General features: G+C 40.4%; 1 protein-coding gene and 1 pseudogene across 1 annotated transcript in view; both read right to left on the reverse strand.

The window, feature by feature from the left end:
* Window positions 1-618: 618 nt before the first annotated feature.
* The window catches only part of ints6 (integrator complex subunit 6), a 61,438-nt gene continuing 44,148 nt past the window's right edge, over window positions 619-17,908 (reverse strand). Inside the window, 10 exon segments of the mRNA XM_034186539.1 lie at window positions 619-2,157; window positions 5,043-5,136; window positions 8,478-8,505; window positions 8,507-8,594; window positions 8,596-8,848; window positions 14,364-14,550; window positions 14,946-15,088; window positions 16,071-16,197; window positions 16,622-16,840; window positions 17,161-17,271. Of these exon segments, the coding sequence (XP_034042430.1) occupies window positions 2,064-2,157; window positions 5,043-5,136; window positions 8,478-8,505; window positions 8,507-8,594; window positions 8,596-8,848; window positions 14,364-14,550; window positions 14,946-15,088; window positions 16,071-16,197; window positions 16,622-16,840; window positions 17,161-17,271 (1,344 nt within the window). The 3' untranslated portion in view covers window positions 619-2,063.
* LOC117524725 lies at window positions 7,624-8,231 on the reverse strand (annotated as a pseudogene).

Consider the following 17,908-nt stretch of genomic DNA (forward strand, 5'->3'; position numbering starts at 1 on the left):
GTTTCTGTAAGGCAGAATAAATCAATATGTTGATCAATTATTATATCATTTACTAACAGGGACTTAGAAGAGAGAGACCTAATGTTTAATAGACCACATTTAACTGTTTTAGTCTGTGGTGCACTTGAAGGTGCTATATTATTTTTTCTTTTTGAATTTTTATGCTTAAATAGATTTTTACTGGTTGTTGGTGGTCTGGGAACAGGCACCGTCTCTACGGGGATGGGGTATTGGGAGGATGGCAGGGGGAGAGAAGCTGCAGCCCAACCCTGGGTAGTCACGGTTTGGAGGGTTTAATAAAATTGGCCAGATTCTAGAAATGAGAGCTGCTCCATCCAAAGTGGGATGGATGCCGTCTCTCCTAACAAGACCAGGTTTTCCCCAGAAGCTTTGCCAATTATCTATGAAGCCCACCTCATTTATTAAAAATTAAAAATAAAACCCATAATTTCTAACATTATCCATCTGCAAATGTCGGTGAAAACATTACATCCTTGGCAGAGGCAATTTGACACACAGAACTAGTTTCTATGTTATCAATATAAACCCTTATTTCAGAAGACACAAATCAAGTCAGCTTCAGTTACATTACAAGAAAAAAAAAAATCCACTAAGTGACATTTTTACAGAACACTTTATTTACATGGCCCTTCACAGTGTAAAATAGAAACTTTATTCATGAAATACTTACAAAAAGGCCATTCCCACTAAACTTTCTCTTTAAATAGTATTCTAGGGTTATTTACATTTTTTTACAGTGTATTCAAAATACTTATTTTTGTAGCGACCTCTTCAAAAACAAAGACATTTATGGCAGATTTTGGTCCCTGTCCAAGGAGGGAGGGAAAGTGAGAAGACTCCCCCTGAATCATAAATCAACTCCTCAAACTTATTCTGATTGTGTAGATTTGAGAACAATCCAAGAGGTCTGACCAACAGAACTACTGTTGGAAACATTTTTCATAACAAAGTAATATTAACTTAAATTAAATAAACATTCTCAAATGTACACAAGTGCATTTGCTGTGACGAGGAGTTGGCCTGAGATTCCTGTTGGGGAGGAGTTTAAAGGCGGGGTACGTATTTGGCAGCCACTAACACAGAAGCCATCACAAAAGACGTCAGGGCATCAGTGCACCAGCAAACACCAAAAATGTTGCATATCTGCAATGTACGGGACATGTAATGCTGTCACACCAGTGTGTGTGTGTGTGTGTGTGTATATATATATGTATATATATATATATATATATATATAGTTGTGTTTTTCAGTGGTGTGACAGCTTTACGCTTTCGTGGTGAAGTCAGGTTCAAACAGAAACCAAAAAGTGAGGGGTAACAGCGTTATTGCTAATCGTGATGCATGTTGTACGTTCCTGAGTTTTTCGTCCTGTATTTTTGTCACGGAGATTCTGTTTTATTCTGTACAGATCCGTCTAAAGAGTTGCCTTTGTTATTTCCAAACGTGTTTACCCTCCACACGAGTCATGCTGCATGTGCAAAAGTGCACAGCAGAGGGAGTGCTTGTCAGTGGAGTGGGCACATTTGAAAATTCAACAGCGTGTAAATTGTCACAAGACTATGACCTCTCTCTCTCACTCAAAAAAAAAAAAAAAAAAAAAAAAAAAGTCGAAAAATGTTTAACAAAACGGCTGGATTGTACCCGACTGCAAGTTAGCTGAAAAACCAACAGGTCATCACACCTAAAACGTGTTGACACTGGTCCAACGCTGGCGCCGTGTCCATGCACTCACATCCTTCATTTCCATGTTAACACGTAAACTGAAATAAATCTGATGTGGGAGGGAAGCGGTGGAGCAGAGTGCTGCAGGGCAGGAACACAGTTCAGAGAGAATGTGAACTTTCTGTAGCACAAACATGAAACAGCTTGACCTGCAGCACAAAAGCTCAACGATGCATGCACATTCATTGCATGTGACACGCAATCTGTGCACCAGCACAGACACCGGTTACATGAGGAAATGAAGGCCACTAGAGACCACTGAAGAACGGATGCTGCCTGGTGTGTCGGGGCTTCCATGAGGACGGACGATGAGCTGTCCTCAGAGAGAGTTCACGTGGTTCAGGTTGTTTGATCTGGTGTGAATCTCTTCCAGGAAGGTTTCCAGTTGCTCAATCAGAACTCGCTTCTTGAACCTTTACAGAGAAAACAATAAAAACAATTAAGAACTTTCTAAAACACCATTTCATATTTCACTTTTTTTTTTTTTGACAAAACAATATTTTGTTGCTCATTTTAGGGCAATACATTAGGGCACAAAACAAAAATGATATAAATGTTATTCTTTGGTGTGAAGCAACGACCCCAGGATAATTCTGCTTCTGGACCATATTCTAATTCGTGACTCAACTATGAGAACCTCCTGCTGAACGCTGCGGACACCCATGACCTGAGTGAACCTGTCTTTGTGATTCTAAGTGTGACGGGGCCCTTAATGTCGATCTCTAGTATCAAGATATTTATATTCAGGTAACCTGAGCAATGTTGTAGTGGACTAAAGCAACATTTCAAACATGAACATTTTAAATGAACATTCCAGCTTGAAGAAGTTTCATACATCCAGTCCACCAAACCTGAGCCTGAAATGGAGCTGTTAAAGGTTGTTGAAGACACTGTGATGAATTCAGACGGCAGCATTTGTTGTGGACTTTTACTGCTGATTCAGTTCAACCAACAGAACACTATGTGCACTGTTCTCAAATGTTTTCAGCTTTACCTGACAGAAGAGAACTTTTATTTTTCCATACATGACGAGGGCTCTTAATTGAAGGCAAACACTGCATGCGACACTCCCCAGAGTTCTGGACTTAGTCTATTACTATTTTAGGTCATTGTGCTTCCTTTTGGTCCAGTAAAGCTGTGCTCAGACAGAGATAAGGGTGTCAGTGATTGAGGAGAGTCACTGACAGTCTCTGTCTCAGGCCCCTCAAGAATACGGTCATGACTTTGTTGAAAAGAGAGGAAAATGGGGGGGGGGGCTGCAGTCACATATGTCAAGGCCCTGTCACACCTTGACATTGCTTTAAAAGTTTAAATCATCACAGTGCTTCTATGTGATGAGAACGATGTACTGGCATCTTCTGAGAAGCGCACCAGGAGCAGAAAAACCATCGAGGTCTTACTTTAAAATCTATGTTTGCAGCCACAACAAGGAATTAAAGTATTTTCAACCGTTGTTTTTGAAAGTCAGGAGCTTTATGTGGATACATGTCCATCAGGCTGTGGACTGAAATGAACAGGTAAGACTTTATATTTACTCCGTCTGTTTGCACGAGGACTGCAGCTTTCAGCCAATCAGTGGCCAGCATTAACGGACATATTTAAGCTTATGAGTAAATTACAAGAAACGTCATACTGCTCAGCGTGCCGCTCTCGGAGTGACACCTCTGTTATTTTGGCATTGTGGGATAGCTCACCCATAGATTGAGCTCGCCGGGCTACTTTCACCACCCTGCTCAGCATGATGCTCTCGGAGCAACAACACATAGAATGTGTCTCTTCCCAGATAGATCTCTGTCAGTGCAGCTTCTTGTTCTGACTATAACACAAAGTTAACACTCAAGTTTTTCATCGCTAACGGTAAATGGTAATCAAAACATTCCAATCGTATCTTTCTGAACTCTTCTGCATCAAACTCCATCGTGTCAATGTTTACAATGTGTTTGAGCAATAAGGTGAAGTTGTTCATAAACTTTAAGTTTCTTAAATATTTATTACAGCCACTCTAAAAACTTCAGTCACCTTATAATTTTATTACTGGTAAGTAAGTTCCTTCGACGACTCCCTTGTTTGCACTCGGGGTCGCCACAGCAAATCCAAGATGGATCTGCATGTTGAATTTGCACAAGTTTTACGCTGCCCTTCCTGACGCAACTCCACATTACATGGACAAATGTGGCAGGGGTGGGATTTGAACCCAGAACCTTCTGCACTGAAACCAAGCGCATTAACCACTTGGCCACCACACCTTATAATTTTATTACTGGTAAATTTTAGAATTGATTTGGATGAGATATACTCATTATCTCACAGAAATATATCACAATTATCTGGGAACTACTTTTTGCGCAGGAATTCATCAAGGACGTCGGCCATGGGTGCAAACTAACAGAATATCCAGAAACTGGATAGTTGTTCGGCCAAAGTGAGAGCATCCACTTTTAGCTTGCCATAAGCTAAGCTAGTGGCGCATGTTAGAGTAAAAAGACACGTGCGCCAACAATCACAAAATTTACCTTCAACTTATGTCCCGTGTTGAAAATTTTCAGTATGCCCAAATTTTTCGAGGAGCTCAGCGTATTAGGACATATACCAGCGTGATTCAACGTGCTCTTAACTTACATACCCTTAAATTATTAGACTTATGCCAGTGTTTAATACGGTTGCCATATGCTGGCAAAATCAAAAAGGTGTGGCAGGGCCTTTAGACTCTTTTGTGATGGCTCATGCGGAAGCTGGCCGTGGTACTGAACATGATGCTTTTTGTCAAAGAGGACGGAGGATGTGTCTGCAGCAACAAATGTGTGGTATTGCTCTGCGTATAAAACAACAGGCTGTGCAACACACCCAGGTACACGCTTACACAGTTCTGTGGTGTGGTTCAGGTGGGACCGCACCCCTGACCAAGCAGGGAAACGAGTCCATTTTTCTGTGGAGTGACTGGTCACTCACTACTGACCAGAAGGGTATTTTATATTCAGTTTCCTAAAGACAGTTTCATGACAACTTCTTCTTCAGATAAGATGTACAACTTCAATATCCTCTTGTATTTTTACATACATTTTTACTGTCATGTTTCAATGTGTGCTGAAATAGATTTTCTTGTGTTTTTGTATTGTGTTAATTATTATTGATTTATGGTTTATTGTGTAGAGCACTTTGAAAACATGTTCTCAAAATAAAGATAACTGCAAATTGTATTTTTTTAAACATACTGACAACTTGGAACCAAATGCCTGGTCTGAAATGTGATGTTTATTCTGTAAAAGCCTTTTTGCCAGATGAAGGACGAGTTCAGCACCTTGCCGCCTCTTTGATGATATTTTGAAGGAAGATGAGCCGGGTGTCAAGATTACCCTGGATCTGCTTCAGAAAGTAGAATATCTTCTCATAATCTAAAAGAGAAAGAACAGAGAGAAAATTCACAGATGGCAATTTAATCTTATATATAAAAACAAAGCACCAAATCAATTGTCACTCCTGTTTGAGAACCACCACGACCCGGTCCAGATAGGCGGTTGAAGATGAGTGAGTGAGAGTTTGAGAACCAAAACAAGGCCTTAATCCACTTTTCAATCAGAACGAAAGACCTGGTAACACTGAATCTACACGTACTGTTGATGTTTTTATTTCCAGCAAGAAAGATGCCTTCAACAGCGCCTTTGTTATCTCCTGGGGAACAATACACATGTGGATGGGATGAAGTTGTGCTGTATGATGGAGCAAAACATGTTACATGAGGACGTAACAGTAAGGGTACAGATTCTGCTTACAGTACTGGTCACCCATCGCCTTGTATAAACTGGACAGATATGCAGGTTCCAAGAAAAATAAACCAAATTTAAAAATGTTGCTGGTGATCCAAATACAGGATCAGGTCTGGCAATGTGCACTGGTGCGAGATGCTACAGCATCATCACACCCTAAGAGAGCCCAGGTCCTGATGGCAGCCACCCAAGCAGACGACCAGTCTGTCCCCGAACTCGACTTAAGTAATCATCTATCATCCACAGTCAGCTGGAACATGGGCATCCTCTCGGTCTTTACAAACTGCTGGGGTCCTCAACTCTGAGGCACCTACGTGCTGGATCACACACAGAAAAATGCTACATGGCCAAATTGTCACAACTGACATTCCATCAGAATACAAATTATATTCTTGATGTGAGTTTCCCTAAAGTACCCCTTCACTGGTTAACATCAGTCTCACAACCATACACTAAGACAGGAAACACCAGGACACTATAAATGGTGCACACCATATTCATCATTCTCAATGTGCAGCATTTCACTCCAACCGATGTGCTATATCAGGCATTTCTGCTTGAAATCACAATTACAAATAGAACATTAGGTATGTCTATTGCGATAATCACTGTATCGATTTATCGTCCAACATATAAAGATGAACAAGGTCATTTTGCTTGCCTCGACATTTCAACCTTTACATGCGTGTTTGTTTACAAAGTCACCAACATTTCAGAGCCACACGGTTTTTGTCCCCCTGTCTCCTGCAGTAATTACAAAAGTTAAAGTTTGATATGAATTGGTGTAAGATATCACCGATGGAATGGCTACCAAAAAATTATGCTGTCTATGATCATGCTAAATCTGTAAAAACTGGGGGTTTATGAGATTTCATTATTTGCTCAAAACCAAACAAACTTCGTTGTGTGTTTTTTTTTTTTTAACGGGGGGGGTCACCCTGTATCTAGTCAATGACTGCCACATTACTTGCTGGAGAAGCCAATTTTTTGACCAGTTTTCTCTTGGTCAGTTTTACCAAAGATATGATTATGTCATGGCAACGTAACAAAGTGATGTTTCAGACTCTGAGTCGGCCAATTCACGCTTAAAACATGGCTGTACAGATTTCCAGCTGCAAGTCTGTTTCTGCTGCAGCGGAGTTGGTTTTTTCATGCTCAAAACTGCATCCTCAGTACTGACAATTTTTGGTTCTGACTCAATATCAAAGTGTGACATCCCTAGTCAAAATATCCAAGCCTTCACTCCCAACCATTTGTTATGTACACTCGCCTCACTGTGTTCCTTTCTATCCAACAAAGGGACGAGTGTCTGCTAGTTTGGAACTCCAGGTGTGGGTCCTTGTAGGTAAACATTTCTAATCTTGTATGTCTTACCCTGCTAACACATTTGTTCTTTCCTCCATTTAAAAAAATGTTCATCTTTACAGAGCACTCACTACTTTAGTGTGCAACCCTCAGCAATCTCTCTCACTTGGTTTTCTTGTTTTTAATCTTTTAAAGTTTTGCTGTCCCTCTTCTCACACTGAATGACCACTGTAAATTACTTGGTTCTTACCAAGATAAAAAAAAAAAAAAAAAAAAAAAACACTTGTTACATAATTTATCTTGTTTTAACAGATAATTTCTTATTTTAAGTGTTTGACATGCTTATTTCTAGATTTAATAATCTTCATTCAATATATCTTGTCAAGTGAATTTACTTGTCCATGCAGCAAGATAATTTCCTTCAGATTTAGTGGGTTTTATCTTGTTTTTAGACACCCCTTTTCTGCAGTAAATGGACTGCATTTATATAGCGCTTTTCCATCTACATCAGACGCTCAAAGCGCTTTACAATAATGCCTCACATTCACCCTGATGTAAGAAACACGATGAGTAACATTAATAAAGCCCAAGTGCCCCCTGAGTTATTGACAAATGAGTAAAACTGAACCGGTTTAACAGAAAGGGGAGTCTGACTCATCTCCGAGAACAGAAAACAATTTGAGAACCACTGTACCAAATGAAACAGCTGAGGTTTGCCTCGAGATACCGCAGAGAGACGCCGTCGACTCTGACATGCGCTGTTTGGTACCGTGTGGGCCAACAAAGCATCGCCTCAAAATGTGGCTCAATTCAACAGCCACTAACATCACAAAGTGTGTGAGTCGTCACTGGTGGGGTCATTACTGCAGGTTGAAGGTCAGGATGAACATGGCGAGGACTCTGCACAGCATGAAGAAGGGGAGCCAAGTCTTGAGAAACCCTGCCCAGCTCACATGTTTTCCATGCACATGTTCCAAGATGTGCTGCTGTCATAGAGCATGAGGTTCAGGGTCATGGCCATGTGGGAGTGACAGTTATCAAAACACAGATTGTGCAGCCTACATTTGTATTCCTCAGATCCATCGTGTACGGCTTTGTCCCACATAGCAACGCCATTGCCACACACTTTATCAACATCAAGCTTCCAATACTTTGTTGGTCTGACAAAGCCCATGTTGTCCTCAGAGACAAAGTAAGATCCTGCAAAATCTCATACAACTCCAGCAGAGGTGCATATACCCATGTGACCAATGAAGGGGAGCACCCACGATAAGATGGGGGTCGGTGTCCACATGATGCAGTGCAGGTAGCGACTGTGTTTTCTGTTGTGCATGAATCACTGTGTGATGGTACAGAAACATCTTTTTCTTCTGAGTTTATTGGCAACTGGCAACAAATGTGTGCACTACTGCCACTTATTTGGGGTGAGAAGCACGATTTATGAGGGGTGCCAAAATTGATTCAACCCACAAATTTTGCAGAAACATGGCTGGATGATGTGTCTTTTGTACAAAAAAATATTTAGTTTGGAAAAAGGCTACACTTTAACAGTAACAATCTGCAGAAATAGAACATACAAACAGCTTCATGAAGTCGTGTGGTTTAATAGACTGTATTATGATGTACTGAATGTGTCTCTGTGTCAATGGCATTATGTTACGTACGTCTGCCTGGCTTCCTGATCTCCTTGGTTTATGAGCGCCCTCAGCTCGCTGTTGACCTTTACAGTCTCGTTGTGAATGTGCTTCTTCAGGGCTGCAGGTGTTAGGTAGCGTGGCTGGATCCTCCACCAGCACCAGCTCCGCCTCTCTCTCACTGTCCGTTGGCAGCTCACCTAGTAGCGGCCGCCCATTCTCCTCCTCGTCCCGGTGCTGCTGGTCATCAGGATCCACAGCTGTGTGGTTCTCTTGGATGCTGTCAGGTCCTGACGAATAATCAGCTTCAGAGTCTGAGGTCCCGTCAGGGTTGTAGTGATTCTGATTCAGATGGTTGATGATCAAGTCCGGTTCAGATGCTCCATCATTAATGTCCATGTCTGCAGGATCAGAGAATGAAAATAATTCCATCTGTTTCAACAGTCATTTATTTTGACCATACGTATTTTCATTATAAATGTTCAGCATCTCAGCTTCGCCTCGTTGAATGGTTCCATCTTTCACCTCATGAAATATTCGTACCATTGAACTAATAAACATTCATTATTTGTATACTGACATGTTTACATGTAGTGTAATAATGCAATAATAATAGAATATATTAAAAATAAAAAAAACAGGTTTACATGATTCAGTCAGCTGGATCTGAACTAATGGGATTAATAAATGGAATAGTTTTGACTGTGTTGAATGCTTGGTCTCCAAACTAAAGTATTCTATGACATGTGACATATAAAGTGATAAATAAGCCTGACATGGTACAAGCTATTCCTTTTTAAAACCTATTAACTCAACCAGTAATTTTGCATCACTTTTTTTTAAACCACAATTTAAGCAACTTTAACTTTGACCCTGTACAAACTGAAATTAACCCCCAATTGAAACTGTCACCATTCTTGCTGTTTTTTACCCCATAACATTCAGTCACGATAATCCAAACTACACCTTTTTGGGCCGTTTATGTTCAAACAAATAATGTTGTATAGTTTTCAGTATGAGTGGAGCATTTTTTTTACTTTGACCCCTGTGTAATTCTTCAATTGACCCCTACCTGGTCTCCTACTTAAAAGTCAAGTGGCCAGTCTGATTTTTCAAAAGAGTAATGAAGAGTATTTGTGCTGACTTTGGTGCTTGTATCACCATTTGAAGGATTCCTCTGTAAATATTCTGTTATCTGATGCAATAAGCTACACCAGCAAAGCAGAGGCCAAAAAAATAAATGTCCTGTTCTTCAAAGATCCATCCAGAACATTCTCCCATCTGAAAGGGGGAAAAACATAACATAAGGACAGCCCTACCCAGAGCTGAGACTGAGCAATACTGGAAGAAAATCCGCAAAACAGGTGTCACACAACACCAATGCCAAGTGGCTGGTGGACCTACTAAGAGCACACTACAGCCACCTCCCAAAACAAGAACCAATCAACACCATGACGTCAGACATCCAACAGCGAGTCTCAAGAATGAGGAGCTAGACAGCACCAGGACCAGATATGAGTAATGTGCAGTGACTGAAGAAGTTAACAGAGTGCCTGGCAGCACAAATGGGTGAGCTACCAAAAGGAGGTACTCGCCAAGACTGACTAACACAGGACAGAATAATCTTGAGCTGGCTGTGCTACACGTCAGGATGTAATTAATAAAAATACAGCACGTCTCATTTTGGGAGGAAAAAAACATTTTAGTCGATTGTAGTTTCCTGTCTGTAATACAACGTTTTAAAGAGGTGTCATTTTATTTAAAGCAGCGATTCATTTGAAGTTATTAATTCTGACAGGACTCTGTCTCGGCAGAGAGCCGCGCAGCATTTGGAGCTGTGCCAGAACAGAGGAGGATTCTAGTATCTTCAGCACAGACAGTTGTCCAGTTCCGGATCACCTTTTTTAAAGTCTTGCTATATGGAGCCATAATGCAACTGAATGTCCTTTATTGGGTATTGTTGTATTGGGCATTTGGATGTTATCTAGCTGAAAAAGTCTAGAGACAAGAGTCCAGTTAGTGACTTGCTGCAAAGTGACTCAATATTTTAATGCTTTGAGAGGGGTTAAGAGTGGACTTGCCGTTTCTGAAGAGCAGCGAATCAAAGAACCAACAAGCTAGTGGATCAAAGCATTGCTTCAATGGTTGACGTTTAAAAGTGGAGTCGCAGAAACGGTTGATTACAGAACCGCTGCAGTCCAAACCCTGAACATCCGTAAGACTTTATTTGTACGTCCGTATGACTCTGAAACTCAGAAAAATCTGTATAATTTACAGACAATCCATATAGGTTGACATGTATGTAACCACAGCTTTCGTTGCTTTTGCACTGTCTCTGAAAGTTCTTTCATTTTTACACACAACAACACACAGACTATGGCAGGCATCATCAAACACACAACACGCCACGCTTATGGTGGCATCAGCACGACACGACCAAACTATTTGAATACATTCGCATATTCAGATAGAGGCATGGCCAGGGAGGAGTTTGGTGGGTGGGCATGTGTGCTAAATTCCACGTTCTGTGGGATGTACAAACCGAATGTGCGTGGATTCATGCCTACGCACACTTGGATACATCTGAATGTATTTGTGCTTACACCTGATTCAGGGTTTTGGCGTATGCTAACTTTTAGTAGAAAGTCAATGCAAATCTTTGTACATGAGGGCCCTGGTTTGTTTTCCTGACACTGGAAGACAAAAAAAAAAAAAAGACATTCTTGTGATTTTCCTCCAAACACTGCCATCTAAACTTGTTCTTCATGCAGTTTTCACAAGACTGGCTGTCCCCTCTTTTCAAAACTGTGAAATCTGCCAATATGTTTCTGATTTTTTTAACCCCAAAATTTCAGAAAGCCTGTGTCCAGAAGAACCATAAAATGCATATTTAGCAGGCTAGAGTTTGCACCAGGGCTGTGAAATGAAAATCGTGAAATCTGTGGAAAACTTGCAGGGGGTGTGGGGGGCACAGCCCCAGCAGCCAGGGGTCTGTGGAACCCGTGGCCCCAGAAACCAAATTAATTTTGTATCTAATGACACATTTTCAGCATCTACTGGAAGAAAAAAAATCTCAAAAGAAGCACATGTTCAACCTTTCATATGAACTGTCAATTGTGCTAACGATCTTAAGTCCCTTCAGCTGCTCCCTTGTTTTCACTTGGGGTCACCACAGCAGATCCAAGGTGGATGTGCATGTTGACTTGGCACAAGTTTTACGCCGAATGCCCTTCATGATGCAACTCCACATTACATGGAGTAATGTGGAGTTGAAGGTTTGAAGGTTGATAAGGCTTAAAGTGGGAACCTTTTTGTACTGAAACCAAACACACTAACCACCCCTGTTCACCACCCCTGCCTTTGAACTGTCAATAATAATACTGAAATAATAACAGAATATGACCTGAAATGATTTTCCTTTAAATTGTAAACCAAATTATGCATCAACTCAGAACAATTAAACTACATGAAATTCATGAAGACCGAAAAAGACTGTTTCAAACAGTATTTCAAAAAGCTTGTAGAATATTTGAAAATCATGGTAAAATATCAATACCATATTTTCTAAATCAAAAAATCACTTATATTCTTGTGTGAATTCCTGTAAATCCATTAAAAGCCACAATGTCTTTTTCAATGAAAGAAAGTCTACATTAATAAAAAAAAAAAAGTCACATATTCTTGTGTGAAATCCTGTTTCAATGTCTATTTTTCCTGTGAGAGAAAAATTCTTACCATGATGCTCAACATCCTGAAGGAACAAGATGCAGTACACTTTTCCAGTTCTTTTATCTTTCGGATGTGTTCATGAAGATATTCATTGTCTACTTCAAGCCAGCGCCAATTCCACAGATTCTTTTTTCCGTTATCTTTAACTTTTTGAGATTGTCTTTCTCGCTGTCCTCCCTCTGAACGATGTCCCGTCATGACAGCGAAATATCAAAAAAATTCTTCTCTTAAAAACTTGATCGCTGTAAAAGTACGCGTATACAATGCCCACACGCTACTTTTAGCTTAAGAACAGTGTCTTTAATTACACAAGACAGAACATAAACAGGAGTGGACTGGAACAGAAGCAGCACATAAACAGAATGACACAGAGACAACAGCCTCGCCGTAGCAACCAACCAGTCCCGTGTTACGATAAGTCGTAAATAAAACTTGTACGTCATAAAAAAAAAAAAGAACGCTTTGAGACAGGCATTTTCCTTTGCAGAATTCCACAGATTTATAAAACTTGTACAGTGTTGTAAAAAAGAACGCATTGCGATAGCCATTTTCCTAACTCAGTGATGATCACAATTACACACCACTGGCAAAGTACAACACTAACCCCCCCATGACAAAATCCATGGCATTTCACAGATCCACAGATTTTCCACAGCCCTGGTTTGCATGGAGACAATCTGAAGTAAATTCTTCCCAGACACATTTTGAAAGATGTTGTAAAAACTTACCAAAGTATTAGTTTTCTGTATAAATGATGATTAAAAAAAGTCAGGTCCCTGTTCTGGTCTTTTTGCACCAGACCCATTTTGTGATGAATTTTAAATCGTCTTGCGCAGCAGAACGTTTCATCGATTTGTTTTGTAGTTTCACCACAGCGCGGAGTTCATGGTAAAATCTGTAACAGTCTCTCATTTGCTGCTGTGTGGCCACGTGGCAGCACATAACTAATTAATTAATTAATCCTTTCAAGTTTATTGGTAGTTTGCCAGCCAACACGGTTCATTACTGGCACCAACTATTTAGGCATGGAGCATTAATGGATTTTGAAGTATGCTATCAAAAATAACCGGAAATGTTCACCACTTAAGTAAAAATCCAGATTTCAGGGAATTTATGGAAAAACTTTCATCACTGATATAGCAAAAGCCAAGTGGCCTCTGTGTATGTGTATGCATGTGTGTATAGCTTTGAACATGGAGAAACTGGGAGAGCTGACATTTGCAGTTTGGTATGCATATGTATTCTGGGTTAAGGATGTATGCCGCTAAAATAGAACGTTGATAGGACTAATATTTTTGGAGAAATTACTGTGTAACAACAGTGAACAATGGACATTGATAATTACATTCTGGACACACGCACCATTCCAAATCATTGTAGAAACTTTGCATAATCTATTACTATCCTTGAAAAATGCCAGCTACCTATTTTATAAACACTACCCAATCTAGAGCCCATGGATCCCCACGGGCAATGCGCTAGTGGTTGGAATAAGATCAGAGCCATCAATACAAATATCCTACCAGTCATCAGACACCCAGCTACAATAATGTTGGCCACAGGAGGAGTTACATGGCACGGTTGACAAGACACAAAAAAATCTTCTCAATGCACAGAGATTTCCATTATGAGTCTAGCACCTTGAGGTGCTATGAGAGCAATGGAAAGAGAGGGTGAGGTTTAATGAGAGTCAGAGCCACAGTGTAGGATGAGATGGAGAGCATCCATGAATACATTAGAAAGATGGCCCCTGAGATCAGCTGCTACAAGAATGCCTCAGACAGATGGTGATAAGGAACAGGAGGAGGAGATATCATGGAAGACCAAGCTCCTCCATGGGATGTATTGTCCACAGATACTCCGGGTGCTCTGGCTTTCTCACACCTCCAAAAACATGCAGATCAGGTGAACTGGTGACTCTAAATTCACCATAGGAGTGTGTGAGTGTGCATGTGTTTGTCTGTCTGTATGTGGCCTTACTGGGCTCTGGCACCCCCTGTGACCCTCAAATGGAGTAAGTGGGTATAGATTTATATGATTATTTTTTATTTAAAGCATGGAAACTTCCACCAGTTTGCATATGTTCATCGACCACAAGCTTTGCTTCGAATGTAAAATCCATTTAATAATAATGATAATAAAAAAAGTGCACCTGTGTGCCACAATGCAAGTACAAAAAAATCTCACCGTGTGTAGGTTGAGGGCTGGCTGAGGGGCTGACTGGGGGTGTGTAGGCCCTGCCAAGGCGTAACAGAGGGGACATACAGCGGCGTCTTTTGGGTCCTCCACCTGGCATGTTGTTGCTGTCTCCTGGCCTCTTACCTTTATTCTGAGGGCCAGTAATAAACTCATCTGCTTCATCGATCATCATGCCCTGAAAGAAGAGTTATGAGGAAGACACTCAGCGGGATTTCACATCTAATATTCAGTGAGCGTGTGAGTGGAAACCTCACCACACTCCAACATAACGTGTTCAGCTGCAGATATAAACAAAGAAAATGAGAGCTGCAACTACTGATTTCCAGAGAGACTAGACACAACAGCTAGACAACTCTACCTATACACATGGAGCCAGATTCATAACATTAATAATGACACCAGTTCAAAAATACCTGCAGCCACAACAAAAGTCATAAAAATCCAGAGAAACATCAGACAGGTATGCGCTTTTTAAGCCAGCCAGTTGCCAGGTCTGCACTTTATAAGCCAGCCTGATAGGAGGCATGGGGAATCGTAATAGAAAGATGTCCTGTAGAATAGGGGCGTTACCTTCTTGTCAAGCTTGAAGGGGTTGCCAAACGTGTGCAGACGTTTGGGTTGCTCTGGATCTGCATCTCGAAGAGGCTGGGGAGCAGCTTTGAGGAAGTCCTGGTAATTGCCCATTTGGGCTATTGGCACACTATGGAGCTGGTCTGGACATGAGACAAGGGTATTTATCAAACTGGAAGAAGAAATACATATAATACATATAAATATACATATTTTCATTAAAGAGATTACAGCCCCAAAACTAACACCTGCATCAAATCAGATCTGCTCATTAGTCTGCATCTAAAAAGGAGTGATCACACCTTGGAGAGCTGTTGCACCAAGTGGACTGACATGAATCATGGCTCCAACACGAGAGATGTCAATTGAAACAAAGGAGAGGATTATCAAACTCTTAAAAGAGGGTAAATCATCATGCATGTGTTGGAGCGTTCTTTTGTTTTTCATGATTCCATAATTTTTTTCCTCAGAATTGAGTGATTCCATATTTTTTTTCCCTCTGCTTGATCTAAAAAGTAACCATTACTGACTGCCACAATTTTTTTTTCCTGATTTCTTAATGTGTTTCTTAAAGCCAGAAAGTTGCCATTTGAAATTACTTTAGTTTTGTGTCATGTCTGTGATCTGCTTTTTTCCTACAAAATTAAATAACTGAATGAACATCCTCCGAGCCCGGTGATTCCATAATTTTTGCCAGGGGTTGTAGATGCTTATGAGATATTGCTCTTGTGATCAAATTGCAATAAAGACATGCCACCAACAGATGGCACATGAATCAAATTGGAGACTGCCTTCTGGCTCATCTTCTGCCTTGCTCAACATTATCATTTCGGAGTCTGTGGTTTTGACTGGAGAAATTGCATATACTATAAAAACGCAAACTCTTACCAAGTTTATTTGTCTAATTTCTTGTTAAAATATCTAATTACACTTACAAGTACCATGGACGGATGAAGGACAGACAGGATAGCTGCTGTGTACCCTCCAAACTTTTGTTTGTTGAGGGTATAATAAATTATCATCTTAAAGCATTATTTGAAGATTTTTTTTTGCAGTAGATTTTGATTTTTAGACTTAGTCCCAAATGTGAAGCATCTGCATGAAGTCTTGTGCTCTGAATTCTACCTGAGTCTTGTCCTCTGAGAGCACAAACGTTGGTGTTGAGCAGGTTCCTCCTCATGCGGCTGAGCTGGTCCAGCAGGTGACTGCGGGGGATGTCATAAGGATTCCTGAAGCTTTGTGGCTTTAGGTTCTAAAAAAATACAGAGAACAGACCATGTGGGGTCAGATCATAAATTGAACAATGCAAATTTGTAACTGGCTTCATCTGCACATTATTACAAGAGAAAATTACAGTTATCTATCTAAAACAATGCTTCTAAATGTCTTCAATGTCACACAAACAATAAAAACATGACAGCTTTCCTGTTATCCTGTATATCAATAATACAGTTCCATCCTCTGAGGATGAGGCATAGCTGGCCTTATATATCTAAACATCTCTCACCAAGTGTCCATCTTAGTCAATATCTTAGTTAATATCTACGAGTGTGAAATAATATAATACGCCTGAACACATTTTTTACACAAGTGTGGTTTTGGCGCTGATCAGATACCATACTAATGGAGCAATAAACTGTCTTACACTGTACAAATAAAGTCCACTTGTCATGTACCTTGTTGAGCAGTGCCAGGTGAAAGCCCTGGAACTCCTTGGGATTGAGCTCCATGGGCAGGGTGGGCACATCTCCTGTGATGCTCTGCAGCAGGTGGGTGAAGTCTTTTCGCTGTGCCAGAGATATACCCCCTCGGCCCCTCCATCGCACCTTAATACCAGCTTCTGATGGAGGCTTCTTTCCAATAGAAGCAATTAGGCGGTCATACTCAATTTTTGTCTGAAAGCATTAGAATAGAAAGCATATAACTCAGTATATTTTCAATGCATGAGACAAGAACATTAATATACACACTACGGTTGGCAAGTATCAATACAACACCTAATTTTCCATAACTAATACTAAAACTTAACAGCTTTTTTCTCGTTTTACTTTCCTGAATAAAGAGTTTTTGCAGTTACCAAAAACAAGTGCAACTTGTACTATCATCTTCATTAAACGCTCGCACAAAAAATACATTAATCAAGTCATATTTACAAGAATAATAGTAATACATCTGAGCCACAGTTGGACAGACGAGAGACAGTTCAATAACCAACCTGCTGGCTGAGCTTCTTCAGGTAGGAGACAACACTGAAGCTCAGACCAGATTCCATGTTGTCAGCCAGCAGATTTGGTGCTCCCATAATTCTCAGGGCTTTCCTCAGCGACTATTAAAAAGAACACAGAATTAGATGTAGGTTTTTCTTACATTGTGACAGAGAACACTAATCCAGTGATGAACAAGAATCCCACTCCTTACATACACATAGGTGTAGTCCGGGAGAGAAGTGCAGTATTGGTACCGACTCCTTTCTCCTCTAGCTTGTATGCACTTACTCAACAATAACGGAGATTACATCTTTGAGATGCCAAAATTATACTGCAGATCCTAGCGATTTAATTCAACTCTAACAAATTGTGTAAACAAACAGCCTTAAACTGTTTAAGTTTAGGTAACTCAAATAATTAAAGCAGTAATAGATGTTAGAATTAGATGAAATAAACTCAGCTGAGGAAGTCCTAATACAGGGTCAAGCATACACCACAACACAGCTGTAATTTTTGATAGTTTATCCAGCATCCACTAAGTGATCCTAACTTGTTTACTGATGGTCATGAAAACAGACACCTCTACTAACAACCCAGCAGGTGGCAGTATATCTATGGGATATTACACTGGCAAAGTTGTTTTTTGATTATCTAGTGGTGCATGAAAGTTCACCAGATACAACAGGGTTTGTCCTCAGTTCAGTTAAACTTATTTATTGACATGTGCGATTCACCCCAAGGTTCTTCACAAGTGAA

Source organism: Thalassophryne amazonica, chromosome 14, assembly GCF_902500255.1.
Source record: "Thalassophryne amazonica chromosome 14, fThaAma1.1, whole genome shotgun sequence".
NCBI classification, from domain to species: domain Eukaryota; kingdom Metazoa; phylum Chordata; class Actinopteri; order Batrachoidiformes; family Batrachoididae; genus Thalassophryne; species Thalassophryne amazonica.